The sequence below is a fragment of the Pyxicephalus adspersus genome, chromosome 5, assembly GCF_032062135.1.
Source record: "Pyxicephalus adspersus chromosome 5, UCB_Pads_2.0, whole genome shotgun sequence".
NCBI lineage: Eukaryota > Metazoa > Chordata > Amphibia > Anura > Pyxicephalidae > Pyxicephalus > Pyxicephalus adspersus.
The window spans coordinates 9,735,124-9,750,634 of NC_092862.1; the positions used below are offsets into that span (position 1 = coordinate 9,735,124).

At 39.2% G+C, this 15,511-nt stretch overlaps 1 protein-coding gene across 2 annotated transcripts in view; it reads left to right on the forward strand.

The window, feature by feature from the left end:
• ADCY8 (adenylate cyclase 8) overlaps window positions 1-15,511 on the forward strand; it is a 168,434-nt gene that overhangs the window by 99,845 nt on the left and 53,078 nt on the right. The window contains exon 8 of one of the 2 annotated variants that reach the window (XM_072410646.1): window positions 10,540-10,737. The exons of the other annotated variant lie outside the window; for it this stretch is intronic. Within the exon in view, the coding sequence (XP_072266747.1) occupies window positions 10,540-10,737 (198 nt within the window). The remainder of the gene's footprint in view (window positions 1-10,539; window positions 10,738-15,511) is intronic. 2 annotated transcript variants of the gene reach the window in all.

The following is a 15,511-nucleotide window of genomic DNA, read 5'->3' on the forward strand; positions in this document are numbered from 1 at the left end:
TTCAATCAACACTTGTCACAGGGCAAATAGAAGGTAGTAATTCTCCTTAGCCGGAACATCAGCAGCAGAAATTTGTTTAGTTTATCGTAATCTTCCCTTCTTTTACCAGGCTGATGTCACTTTCATACTACATAAATTATATAAATGATAAACAATTCCATTCTGTTATTTCTTTCATTGTTTGCCTCCATGATGAACTATGGAAAAAATAATTCGAATTGTTTCTGCTGGTTCTGCTTCACCTAGCGAAAAGGGAAAAACGCATAAAAGACATTTTTTTTACCTTGATTTCTGGTTGAGCCCCCCCCCCATTTTGGTCAATGATGCTGATGGTGTTGTTGGTGTGACACCAAAGAGGGAAAAATACATTTGTAAAACAAATTATATTTTTGTCATCTCTTTGTTGTCTTCGGCCTGACACATGATGCGGCTGCTTTTGTAAGGCTTTTGCAACGCTGCTCCAATTAAATATAAATAAACTACATATAATAAATATCACGTTTTAAAGCTGAACTCCAGGGGATTATAAAAAACATAATTTAATGTACACTATATAACCAGAAGTATATTCACACCCCTCTAGATGTTTCAGACAAAGAGTATTGTTGATGCTACAATGACATTTTAGACAAATGTTCACTTCTATCCTTGTGCCAACAGTTTGGTAAGGGCCCTTTTCTGTTCCATTATGACTGTGTCCATGTACACAGCCAACATGGTTTTGTGTAGAGGAATGTGAATGTTCTGCTAAGAGCCCTGACCCCAACCCTAATATAGCTTTGGGATGAACTGGAGTGCTGACTACCAACTAGGTCTTCTCATCCAACATCAATACCTGACCTGACAAATGCTCCTTTGGCTGAATGGGCACAAATTCCAGCAGACACACTCCAAAATCTGGTAAAAAGCCTCCCTAAAAGGTGGAGGCTGTTATAATATTAAAATATAGGTCAACTCCATATTAATATTGCCTGTGGATCTGGAATAGGAGGTCCACCAAGCCCTTATGGGGTGATAGTCATGTGCCACACACGTTTGGCCATGTAGTGTACTTCTAGACCGAACTTTCTGAACCAGGGTTACATGGAACCCTAGGGTTCCTCCAGTTGTTGTTAGGGGTTTCTTGAGCTTTGGCCGATTACCTCCCAAATGATGGTACCTTCATAGTTCTGGGTTCCGTGCCATTTAGCATTTAAACTAACGCTAATGATAATCATTTTTCCCTGATTCACATATTAGGTGTTTTCCTCCCACCAACCCTTGATTATTGAATTTTTTTAGAGATTCCTTGAAACCCAACATTTATTTTAAGGGTTCCCAATGTTAAGCTATAGTCCTCATTCTGTAGTGTTGGTCTTGACCATTTTTTATTTTTTGTTGCTTTATTGGAGACTCCTCTACCTTCCAAAGCGTTTGTATTTCTGTTCATCCAGCACAGGTAGCAGACCTGATTTCTGAGCTTCAGAAACACCTAGAGAAGCAGCAGTCTGATACTCTCCTCCCTTTGATACTCTACATTTTACTACAACTGATTGGCTCCTTGTGCTGCTTCTTTCTCCCAGACTAAATTCTTCTGTGGCTGCAAGAGGCTTATGCCAAGTCAAATGCAGGTGCTCACATTTCAAATACCTAAATGCAAACATACACTAAAAAATACAGACCAGGTTTCAATCACAAATGCACTGGTGTAGCGGTTTTACAGGGAGCATTAGATATTGGAAAGGGAATTCTCTTTAACTGTGCTGATAGTGACTTTGGTTCAGAGTATCCTGAGACAGACAACTGCCATGGAAACGCTGGGGATGATTTGACAAAGAATTAAATCATGGGCTGAAGGATGAAGTGCTTTCGGCTATTCAGACACACGCATCCTAGAAGCGGGAGCCCTGCTGTGTGTTTGTCACACTTACAGTCCCAGCAGGAAGAGAGAGAAAGTGCCTGTGACTTAATTCTTCCCTCTTCCCTTTTTTAATATGAAACTGTATGAAATCTTGGATTCTGTGCCCAGCTATGGCAGTCATTCATGGAGGGGTAGTTTTTGCATCTCCGGGCAAAGAATTGCTGAATTTCCTGTGTCACAGGCTTGGCTTACAGATTAGCAGCTACATACACTGATGAAATGCATAAAATGTAATATATCCAATTCCAGTCCTATTAATAATGGCTGCTTTAACTATCTGCATTGGTACAAATCAATGCCATTTATGCAAATAGCACCCCGGTGCCTCTTCTCCAGTGCATGCCCTGCAGTGAACAAGGCCCCCTCCTTGACAGTTGCCAGTGCAACAAGTGCCCCTAAAAACTTCCTTCTCCTGCTTTCCTGACCATTATACATGGTAGATTTACCATTCTGTTCTGTCTTGGTGATGGGCAACGTGTGGAAGTGCCCCTTCTCCAGCATACAAGTGTCCTCAAAGATCTTCCTTCTACTGTTTTAGTGACCGCTCCATATAGGTACCTCCTAATTCCGTCTTGGTGATGGCCACCACAAGGAAGTACCCCTTCTCCAGTGCACTGCCCTGCCGCGAAAAAGGCTTCCTTCTTAGACAGTTGTCAGTGCAACAGGTATCCCCAGTGATCTTCCTTTCGTTTTGACTGGTATAGTTTGAATTTTCTCCTCTGTTCTTTCTTGGTGTAGTGCCTCCTCCTTTACTGTAGTGCCAGTGCATTTCCCTACAGTAAAGGAGGCCTCCTTCCTAGACAGTTATCAATACATTGTGTTTCCCCAAAAGATCCTCCTTCTTCTGTTTTGGTGACAGCTTTATATGTTGGAGTTACCATTCAATTTCATCTTGGTGAGGGACACCACAAGGAGGTGCCCCTTTTCCAGTCCAGTGCCCTACCATGAATGAGACTCCTTCCGAGACAATTGTCAATGCAACAGGTGTCTCCAAAGAACTTCATTCTACCATTGTGGTACTGTATATTTTGGGTTCACCCTTCTGTTCCATCTTAGTGATGGTGACCATAAGGAAGTGCCCCTTCCCCAGTGCATTGCCCTTTATTGAAAGAGGCCTCCTTCCTAGACAGTAATCAATACATTGTGGTTCCCCAAAAGATCTTCCTTCTACTGTTTTAGTGACGGCCATACAGTTTGGCTTTACCCTTCCATTGTGGTGATGGTCACCTCAAGGAATTGTACTGCCCTGCAGTGAAAGAAGCCCCCTTCCTAGACAGTTGTCAATGCAATGGGTGGCCCAAAATATCTTTCTTCTACTGTTTTGGTGACAGCTATACAATTTGGATTTACCCTACCATTCCATCATGATAATGGTTTCCACAAGAAAATGCCCCTTCTTCAGTGCACTGCCCTGCAGTGAAAGAGCCCCCTTCCTAGACAGTTATTAGGGCAACAGGCGTTGCTGACTACTGTTTTGCTGACCACCATACATTTTTTGATTTACCCTTTTCCTCCTGCCCCTTTTCCAGTGCACTGCCTTGCTTTGAAAGAAGCCTCATTCTGGACCAGTTGTCAATGCAACAGGTGTCCCCAAAAATGTTCTTCTACTGTTTTTGGGACCACTGTACATTTTGGAATTAGCTTTCAGTTCTGTTTTGACGATGGTCACCACAAGAAAGAATAGTGAGCATAAATCTGCCCCAACTTCAAATAAAAGTGCCATCATCCTATAAAGGTATTATGTTTGACTGTAGTACAGTACTTTTGTTGGTTTTATTTCAGCAGGTTGTTTTAAAACAATGCCCTTTTTTATTCTGAATTCTTTCATTAACTGTATCACATTTAGAGAATCATTTCAGAGGACGTAAGTCAAGTCTGTGTCAGATGCTAATAGTATTCATCCTGATTGTTCTTCAGACTGCTTAATGTGGAGTCAATTGCTTAAAATTGTGAAGATGAGAGAGAAACCTTTCTATGGAGCTTCCAGTTGCTGTAGGGGAGGAGACGGAACATTTTCTAAGAGCAATATCTATTTTTTTTTTTTTTTACATTTTTCATATGAAAAAAGCTTTTTGTAGAGGTTAATTGATATCTTGTGCTTATTCCCTTTTTTACCGTAATGTAATATTAAGAAGAGCTTAAGATAAAGAAAAGTCTTGTCCTCAGTGGAACAATAATTGATTTAACACTGAGTTTCTAAATATATAATTAATTTAGAAGTAAATTTAGGGCAGCCTTGGTTTTAAAATCACTTCCAAGGGAAAGAAGCAGATCTTTGGTCAAACTTTTCTCTATGCCATTCCGCACTAACAAATAATATAAATGAATATACATATTAAACAAGGGTGTGGTGAATACCAACAGTTATTATTATTATTATTATTATTATTAAACAGGATTTATATAGCGCCAACATATTACGCAGCGCTGTACATTAAATAGGGATTGCAAATGACAGACTAATACAGAGAGTGATATAGGAGGAGAGGACCCTGCCCCGAAGAGCTTACAATCTAGTAGGTGGGGGAATCTCACATACAATAGGATGGGAGATATGTAGTGGTGGGAAGTAGTGGTGGGAAGTAGTGGTGGTTTCAAAAAAACAGAAGAAGACGGGTAGGCAAGTTTGAAAAATGGGTTTTGAGCGCTTTTTTAAATGAGCAGAAAGTAGGAGCAAGCCGAATAGGACGAGGAAGACCATTCCAGAGAGTCGGGGCAGCTCTAGAGAAGTCTTATATCCGTGCGTGTGATGAGGTTATGAGTGAGGAAGTCATTAGTAAGTCATTGGAGGAGCGGAGAGAGCGGCAGGGGGAGTATTTTTTTACCAAGTCAGAAATGTAAGTAGGAGAGTAATTGTGTAGGGATTTGAAGGCAAAGCACAGGAGCCTAAATTTGATTCTAAGGTGAAATGGAAGCCAATGGAGAGAACTACAAAGAGATGCAGTGGAAGAGGAGCGGAGGGAAGGATGGATGAGTCTGGCAGCAGCATTCATGATAGATTGTAGAGGAGAGAGTCGGGTTAGTGGAATACCAGAGAGGAGGAGGTTACAGTAGTCCAGACGAGAGATGATAAGAGCATTTACAAGGAGTTTGGTGGTCTCAGGGGACAGGTAGAGGCGAATTTTGGAGATGTTGCGTAGGTGAAAGTGACAGGACCTGGAAATGTTCTGAATATGGGGGGTGAATGAGAGGGCCGAATCAAAGGTGACACCAAGACAACGTGCCTGAGGGGAGGGCCGAATAACAGTGGTGTTAACAGTTAGATATATGTCAGGGGGAGATTTGGAATTTGAGGGGGGGATGATGATGAGTTCTGTTTTATCCAGGTTGAGTTTCAGGAATCGGTCAGACATCCATGATGAGATGGCTGACAGGCAGCATGAGACCTTATCCAGGACTGAGGGAGACAGGTCAGGGGTGGACAGATAAATTTGGGTGTCATCAGCATACAGATGGTACTGTAAGCCAAAGGAGGATATGAGACTACCCAGAGAGGAGGTGTACAGAGAAAAGAGAACCGGTCCAAGGACTGACCCTTGGGGAACACCAACAGGGAGGAGAGTCGGTGAGGAGGAGTTACCATTGAAAGAAACTTGAAAGGAGCGGTCAGACAGATAGGAAGCAAACCAAGAGAGAGCAGTGTCACAGATACCAATGGGGGGCATGATTTGTATTAGAAGGGGGTGATCAAAAGTGTCAAAAGCGGAGGAAAGATCAAGGAGAAGGAGCAGGGAAAAGTTGCCTTGAGACTTAGCTCTGATGAGCTCATTGGCCACTTTAGTAAGGGCTGTTTCAGTGGAGTGTGCAGCTCTAAAACCAGACTGGTTTAAGGCGTTCAAGAAGTTTGGAGACATATGGGAGAAGGGAGATACGACGGTATTTGGAGGGTAGGGAGGGGTCCAGTGAGGGTTTTTTTAGGATAGGGAGAATTATGGCATCTTTAAAGGCTGAGAGGTATTTACCAGTAGAAAGGGAGAGGTTGAATAGTTCGGTTAGGGCAGGGGCCAGAGTGGAGGAATGGGCACGGAGTAGGTCAGAGGGAATTGGGTCAAGTGGGCATGTAGTAGACGGAGATGATGAGAGAAGTGTTAAGACTTCGTCCACAGTAACAGGGCAGAGGGAGGCCAGTGATGATTTACACCATACAAACCCAAACATCAAAGATTTCATGACTCCTAGTTCTTTACTGTGGTTCCATACCAACCAACACTGTGTTTCAGGGGCACAGTGGTGCCCCTTTTTATTCAGGCAACAAACAGGGCAATATTGGCATCCTTGTCCTGATAGATTTAACTTCCTTTCCTGTAGCCCATGGGAGGTTGTTGGGGGCAATGAGCAATTTCTGCCTCTCCTGGTCCATTTAACTGACACCAATGAACTTTTTTGCTATTGGTAAGGGTGACATTCTTCTTACTGATCAGCAATGTAAGAGACATTCTTTCTATTTATCAACATGCTGATATACCGCAAGCTGTAAATATAGTAGCTATAACAGGGGTTCCCCAGGACCAAAAAGTTATTTCAAGGGTTCCCTAATGTTAAAAAGATTACGAAAGGCTGCTGTTGGCAAAACAGGAAATAAGAAGAAATCTTTTTAAAGTGAAAAAGTTCCCCTGTCTTTCAGGAGACAGTTGTCATTGGATCAAATGTTCACATTGAAAGGTTTCCTGTTCTAATGGTAATTCAAAATTTTGAATTTTCTTAACCCAGTGCCAGTGATCTCCAGGACAAATGGAATCTTTTATAAATAGAGTGAATCTTTCAGCAGGGACACAGATAGCATTAAACCTAAACTAGCCTTCCTTCGACCTTAGTAACACAGTGGAGCCCTTAAAATAACTTTAAAAGCCCAACTAAACCCAAATGTGAACAAGGCACAAAGGTTCATTGGCTGTGTGGGTAGGTGCACAGCTACAGTCAACCACTGCTACACAATAGGAGCTATCAAGAGATACAACAGCAGTGTGACTGCATGATGGGCTAGTCTGTCCTCTTGCAAGCCTGAGATTTCCTATTTTCGGTCTCCCTATTAGATATAGCAGGACATTTGTTCCTTTCTTATGGTATCTATTCTCATAACAGCCTCCAACAGTATTGCAGAGCACTTCTTTCCAATAGACATACTTAGAGCCATGACGCCCCTATGCAGGATAAAGATGGCCCTGCAGGGAAACTTTCTGAAGCAAAACTGCACGGCAAAGATCACTGGATATATTTGGAGGGTAAGTATTTCTCCAGCTGTCCGGAACTTAAATGGGTTCTTCTATGCTTTAAAGAACCAAAGATACACTCTATAAAGATACTATTCTTCAATATGTACAGACATGTTTTTATCATATGAACCCTGCACAGTCATTACAAAAGGCCAAACAAGTAAGTGCTTTCTGGAACAATATCAGCATTCGAGAATGGTTTAGCTTTCAGTCCGTAGTTACTCCTGATAATATTATGTGAAGGCAGGGATACTGCTATATATGTATAGGAATTTGAAGGACCCCCTGTGTGCCTTGTTAATTGTTCAACCATTCACCTGTTCGTGTTAAAAAGTTTATGTCAGTAAAATCACAATTGACAATTTGGTAGCTTACACAGCATTATCCTTAAATTTTTTTTCAAGCTGAGTGGGTAGAAGCTGTAGGTGGGTGGCAGCCCCTGTATTGTGACCCAACTTTTCCGTAACCACCCAAATACAGCCAGGTGATTATTGAGAAGTACCGGGTGGTGCACTCAGAAGTACCAGGTGGTGCCTGGTTACAGAAGACAGAACACTGTGCCAACCGCCTGGTTAGCTAGGTAAAGTAAAGCCGACTGGTTGGTTCGATAAAGCCAGTAAAGTGACAAGCCAGACATCAGATGAGGTTTTCATATCTTGACCATTCCAAACATTTTACCATTTATAAGTTTTCTAATAAATTTGCCACCAAAGTTGATATTTAAATTTTGAGTGAACACTTGTGGTTAGAATAATCCCACCAGTTTTTTTTTTACTTCTCTGAAACTCTAGTAGTAAATTTCTCATTCAGTTATTTGTCTCCTCCTCCACCCAGACGGTCTGTCCTGCAATTGGCTTATTATGAAGATATAACAAAATCCTTTGGCTTTGTGATCTGCATTAGTAGATCTGGCCATTCTAGTGTGAAAGTCTCACCCGAAAAATCTGAGATATTCAGAATGTGACTTGTATTAGCAGCAACTTCCAAAATTGTAAAAAGAATTTAATGCTGAATTCCAAGAATGAATACATTACAATTATATTTTTTAATTTAATTTTTTTTAATGCTAGGAGGGTGGGGATTTGAAAATGACATGGTATTACCATCTTGGAATTCATTGTAATTACTAGAAGTGAAAGAAGCAGCTCAATGAACCAAATCAGTAATATGCTAAAATGGGGGAGAAAGCAGAGGAAGTGAAAGATGAGCTCACTGTACTGCCTCTTTGTCAAGGTAAAGCCTGGGAGCAAATAAAGGACCACCCTTCATATATTAAATAAAAAGTTGCTAGATCCCAAAAAGTAAATCAACCAGATGTTTTTTAAACACCTAAAGCAGGGGCAATCAAGAAAGATGGGATTTAAATGGCAAAAACAGTCAAACTATATTAAACTTATAATTTAAAAACACCAAAGTTGGTAAAACATTGTACATCACAAATATTGTACATATCATTGAAATTTATGTATCTAATTTATGTTGAACACTTCAGAAAGGAATGTATATATATATCTTCACAGATCATATAGATGTTCACATGTTTCTCAGAAGACCTTATTCTGCTTCCTCAGGGGCCAGTTTATTCAAACATGTATTGTAAACCTCAATATAAGAGTAGTGACATTATGCCACACACTCATGAAGGACATATTGTATTTGCAACCTAGGGGCTTCCACCAGGAGGATGGCTAGTAGGCAATGACAAAGAATTTTGCATCAGGTGGTCAGCCTTCAAAATTTTTTATAGCACTTCAAAGCACATTTACTTCTTTTTAAAGTTGGCCTTTATTTTAATCATCAGCCTGAAAGCTTTACTAGTCACCCACCAGTCTAGTACCAAAAATAGATAGGTTTCTAGGTTAGAGAGAACCAACTTGTGGAATATCCAGTGACCAATTTAAAATAATATTATTAAGAATACAATAGTGTTATGTAGGAAAATAGGCCGTGGTGAATTTGTGATAACATGTGATAACATATACATAACAAGCCTAAATACAATGACAACTAGTAAAAGACAGCAATTTTAAAGTGAACTCTCAAGAAATTAAAGTAGAACAGCTAGCAGGCACCACAATCATTCTAATTTTACTTTTCAATCACACAACTTCTTATGTTGCTTTGGGCTCCCCAGATCTGGGTTAATGTTTCTTTGAAATCCCCAACTTTGCTCTAACTTCTGGCTAAATCCCCAGAATCCCATAATGCAATAGAGAACCTCATTTGGCTCATGCAGTTACCTTATTAGAAAATGGGACTTTTTAGGTACCTAATACTATTAAAAATGACTTTTTTTTCAATTATACAATACCATAAAATGCAAAAAAATCAGACAACAAGCTCCACTTTATTGCTGAATAATTTGCATTTCCATTTCTTTGCAGTAAAGCTGATGCATATACATTAATAAGCGTTTCTCAACGCGTTTCGCTTTTAAATTCATATGGCTCATACATATGTTAATATATTGTTTTGTGGGACACAGAGGGAGGTCATAGCTCTGATTTGTATCAAGAGCTTTGTGCTGCTCATTGTACTGTGATGGTATTTATAGGTTTGTATAGTATTGCGTTGTACATATATTGGGTTCATAAACAACATCCACTCATTCTTTTAAAACTAGTTCATGGTGAATGGATAGGTGACGAGTTCATGGTGAAATGGATTCATTTTCATGAATGTTAGCTAATTCAATTTAAAAAGGACCTGACCCTTTTTTGATAATGTCATAATGATATCTTCCACTATATAGGTTATTAGCCAAAAATAACTTTTTCCAACCTATGTCCTTTCATTGGAGCACTTGACTTGACCCCAAGTTGAAAGTTGTGTTCATGGTGTCCATTTAAGACATCTTTCCTACATAAGAAGTAGAAGTATCTGCAAAGTTCACATTGTTCCTACTAATCAACTTCATCCTTCCTAGCATCTTTCACGCTCTCTACTGCACCCCTGCCTGTCACTTTGAAAAAGGAGAGAGAAATGCTAAAAGTAGAGGTAGAGGAGCTTCAAAAAAAAATATTTTATTTAAACTTTGTGCTTCTGCCTGTTACTTCTGATTGGGCTTTATATTGATATCCTAACTGTCCCTATGGGCATTATTAGGCATTTATTCTACTAGCCACTGTAGCCTCTCTCTTAAACAAAAGTCAATCCAATTGTTTCCATGGAACAACATATTTCTTTAAATTAAGTCAAATCTTATTTATTCATGACGTAGTCTCTTGCAGTGGTGACAGGTCCTTTTTAAATAAGCCCTTTCATGCTTTCTGGGTTCAGTTTCTTTTCTAACATTTGCATGGAATGCTGTTTTTGACTTGCAGTGCAACCTGTTTTGAAAAAAAAAATATACATTAATATATATATATTGCATTTGAAACCCAGGGGACTAGCAGATTTTATTTTTTTGCATGTGCTTTCCCCTAGACTCTGGCTGCTCTAACAAGAAATTCAATAAATCTGCTTCCAAACCATCTTGCACAAGCTTTGCATGTCCAATCTGGGCCTGAGGAGATTAACAAGCGAATAGAGCACACCATCGACTTGCGGAGTGGAGATAAGTTGAGAAGAGAGCATATCAAGCCTTTCTCACTGATGTTTAAAGATTCCAGCCTGGAGCACAAGGTAGCCGGGGCTCTGCTGATTCACTTCCATGTTCATCATTGTCTCAATTGTCCTCGTGTTGGTGGAGGTGCACATGTGTAGATATCATTTTGTACCTTAGGGTAGAGCAGGATGTTTTGAAGGTTTAACTATGAAGGTTTTTTGGGTGTATATATATGGTCAGTAGTAGACTTATGTCATTGTCTAGCATTGAATCCTTTAGTTAAACGTTGTATTGTTTTGGGCTAATTGTAACTGTATCTACATTATTTTTTCATTTCTATTATTTTGTTTAGTTTTAAATACAATAGTGAGATGTTATAACCCCTATCTGGTTTTTATTGCTGTCTGTATCCCCCATAGGGATATTAACACTTTCTATTTGCCCTGGTGCCCAAAAAATGGATTTTGGTATTCATATTAAGGATGCAACATACAATGAAATATATAATGCCTGACATACAAGGAAATCCAATGAGCTCTCCAAGGCTGGTGAAGGTAGATCATCATGGGAGATGTGTAGAATAAATAACTTTCTATGACGTGAAATATCAAAGTAATACATAGCAGCAGGTAATTCCACATAAATAAAATAAATAAATGTAAACCAGGGTTTCTTTTTAGTACTTGAGGACCAGGATCTGCACATTGGCACTGATTTATTAAAATCTTTCCAAGACTGGAGAAGATAGACTTTCATGGGAGAGCCTGGGTATTCCAGCAAACTTGGAATGGATGAGATAAAAATCATTTGCAAACACTGCACCAGACCCATTCCAGGTTTTCTGTTAGTTTTCATCAGTCTTGGAGAAAATAAATCAGGCCCAATGTGTTGTTTTAAAAGATTTCATTCTAAAAATTCTAAAAAAGTTAGCCAGCAAAAGGTACCATTTGAACCACAAACTTTCCCCAAGGGTTCCATAAAGTTCAGTGTGACTACCAAGAAAATACAAAATAAAAAGGGGTAATACTGGAAAAAGATACCCTGTATTATTATCTAGTGCGGACATATTACACAGCGCTTCACAAAGTCCATAGACATGTCACTATCTGTCCCTACCATAGTCATATGTTATTAATACAGTCTAAGGTCAATTTGGGGGGAAGCCAAATAACATAACTACATGTTTTTGGAATGTGGGAGGAAACCCAGTGTGGCCGGGGGAAACTCACACAAACACAGAGAGAACACACAAACTCCATGCAGATAGTGCCTTGGCTGAGATTTGAACCTGGACCCTGTGCTGCAAAGACCAGAGTGCTAACCACTGAGCAACTTTGCCATTGATGGGTGGGTCCTATGTTCCATACCTTTTTTTTCCCATTGTTCCCAAGAGATTGGGCTTATTTGGAAAGCAAAGTTCTTAGATGAAACTGAATTTCAACCCCTACCTTTCTGTTTTAATGGTTTTAAATTTTTTTTTCCAAAAATATCAAGAGTAACAAATATCAGGGATGACAAATACTGTATATTAAAAGAACGAACAGAGTCACTTAGAAACATATGTATACATTAGCACTCATAACTTGTAGCATATTGATGCTTTACAGAAGTCTTCAGATACGGATAGTTTATGTAGCCTTCCAAAAACAAAGGATTCAACTTTACCAAATTAGGATAACCAATAAAACTACATGGCTATTGAACAATGAACTTCAAATGCTACTTTTCATTCATGTTGGCCAGACTCGCTTTAGTACTAAGATCTCAATATCCTATGACCAGTCATAGGCAGTGGTCCCCAATTACTGTCCCCCAAAGGCATTAACAAAACAATTACTAATTGTATTCCATCTTGTTCTGTATCCTGTAATATTTAGTGAGGACATATTATTCAGGGTAGTATAGTACAATAAAATATGTGCATTAGTTCTTACACTGAAGTAAAATAGATTCCAATATTACTACAACACTACTACTCACACATATTCTAGGGATAGTTTGGTGCAGTATAAGTTAATATATTCTTTTTGAAGGACTCTATGTAGGGAGATCACATGATTTAAATCCAGGATCTACTGCTGCAAATATTTTTTAGGATATGGTTAGACATATTAAAGATGGCCCTAGACATTAGAAGGCCATTACTTAATCTGGTGCTCAAAAACCCAAGACCTTGAGCCCCAAAGGTTCTTTATGGGTGGATACTGGTAAAGACAACCATAGAGTTTAGATGACCGTTACCCAGTTCCGCTGTTTTTAGCTTAGTTGGGTGCCAGTATTTTGTCTGTGTCTGCAGACAGCATGTTCTTATGTTTCCATGGGTGTAAAGACAATCATAAAGTTTAGAAATCCTTGTTTGTTGTTTACCCCAAGATAAGAAAACTTTGTTTGTGTTTTTACCTTAAGGGCAAGTTGCATTTAGAAACTGCACCCGGACCCAGGCAGCCATGTGAAATAAATGGTTCGCAACTTCTCCCATTCACTTGACTCAGGTTAAGCTCACAGCAAAACCACTGTCTAAAATACCAGTAATACTATTTTTCCTGAGTATTCTGGTGGTTCAAGTAGATATGGTAATTGCCGAAGTTAGACTATAAGACATATTTAGACAGTAGGATTAACTTTGCCTATCCAGCCAACCATTAAAGCCTAGGGTCAACTTTAGGTGTTTTAAGCCATTGCCTTTATTCTTTCTCTTAACTGAGATTCAGATTTCTCAAATGAATTTCCTGGATTGCACAGCCGTTATGATCAAAGTCTCTGTTGGATTTTTCATTTATTTTACTTTTTCTAAACCATACAAGTAAATCTCAGAGGCTGATAAGATCACTGTGGTGGAGATACAAGTGCTGGCACAAATAACAAGCTGGCGATCAACTAGTGCTCCAGTTTAAAGCCAGCTCAGGATCTGTTCAAGCTTCACACCAATTTTGTTTGTACCATAAACAAAAGATTAGGTTACTAGATGAACAATTAAAGCTGTAATTCACAAAAATATAGAAGGTCAATGTGTACTTTTCTTACTCCTCTGGGAATGACTTTCCTTAATTCACTTTTGTGTGACCTATGGTGGCTTTTATTGTCTTTAGGTTAGGTTCCATCATTCAGCTATGGAGGAGCAATCATAATTTATCACATTCAAAAAGGAGTAGAATCTGGTTTTCAATGGATTTGCTCAAACATTGGTGTCTGAGAAGGAGCTTAGTTAGTAGTAAGGCTTAAAAAAAAATATATATTAGATTATTTTTTTAATATTGGTAAAGTTACCCTCACTGAATCCCAACTGGACCTGAACCTACAAGGTAGAAATCTGAAAGCAGCTAGTTTATTTTTCCTGTAATAATGAAGAACTTGAACAGATATCTTTAGTATAATCCATTAGATACCAATTCTTATTACCTAACAAAAATCAGATCACTAAGCAAAAAGAATTTATTCCTTGCAAGAAAAAATTTCACTTAGCTTAAGTAAATGAGATAACATTTCACTTATTTCAACAATCCTTTTTTAGATTTCCCTGCACATGATTGGATATTTTTTGCAAAGTGAAATTGCACCACATTAAGTACGCTAGGTGAATTATTCCCTGTAAGGGCAAAGATCACCTTAGTAAGTGAACAACCAAAATTCAACCACAGACTTTCTGTATAAGAGAAAATATGTAGACTGTTATCAGTAAGCTTTGGATGCTATAGTCAGGATCTGGGAACAAGCTCGGAGTCCAATAGCTGTAGCAACTAGGAGGTGCACAGAGTAAATACTCTGGGTTCAGTACACAGGCAGCTGTAATGTTGCAGGAGCAAGACAGGAGCGTAGTCAGGAACAAGGCCAAAGTCAGTATCCAGGTAAATCAAGTTAACAGGAGCAAGCAGTAAGAGTAGTCGGTAAATCCGTAGCCAAAGTTCAATACACCGGCATATAGCAGATAAGGCGATGCAGCAGTAGTAGTAATGATAAGGCAACAGGAAAACAGGAAATTCATGGCAGGGCTTAAATAAAAAGTCAGGAGGAAGAGCAAGGAGTTCAGACTTTATGGCAATAGAGAGTAGCAGGGAGCTTACCAGCACTTCATGTAGCGTAATGGGTAGAGCTACTACCAGACACAAAAGAAGCCCTGGTTTCAGGTCCTGATCCTGACAGTTATACGTGTTCTTTGGCTTCCTGAGTTACTAAGGCTAGATTCGGACTGTTCATGGGATTGAGTGTGAGTTACTACATCCACATGCCAGTGAACCACTGCCTTGGGAGAGATGCTGCAGAAGATTTGCCCCATAACCTGTAGAGAATGAATCGGGATGGCAGTGAGACCAAGGTGCCAGCTGCCAGAAGACGCAGGTCCCAAAGCAAGTCTTATCCTGTCCTATCCCAGCACTATAAAGAGTTTTAACCTCTCTTTAACAGTCATTTGCTTCTTGCTCATTTAAAGTCTGTGATTCAGAATAACCAACTTTAGAGACAATGAGGCAGCTTACAGATTGCAAGTGGCCTTGACTAAATACAGTGAATTAATTCATTGTGTAATACTATTCTATTTATATGTAGCCCCAATTAATTTCTTGCTTCCTGTGATCAAGCAAAAATACAAACTTTTTTTTTAAAACTAGCACTAGTTAAAACAAGAAAAAAAATTAATGTCTCTTCATTTTTTGTCTTTTTTCCATAGATTGTAAATTAAAAACAAAAACAATCTATAAAACTATTACTATGTCTTAGGTAATGACAAAGCAAACTGAAGAAAACATAGGTCCATAGTGGAAATATAAACTTGCTCCGGTCAAATGCGCAGGTTGATCTGCAAACATGCAATTCCATTTGGTTTGTGGTGGCTGGCACATTGGTTCTTTAGCAAAC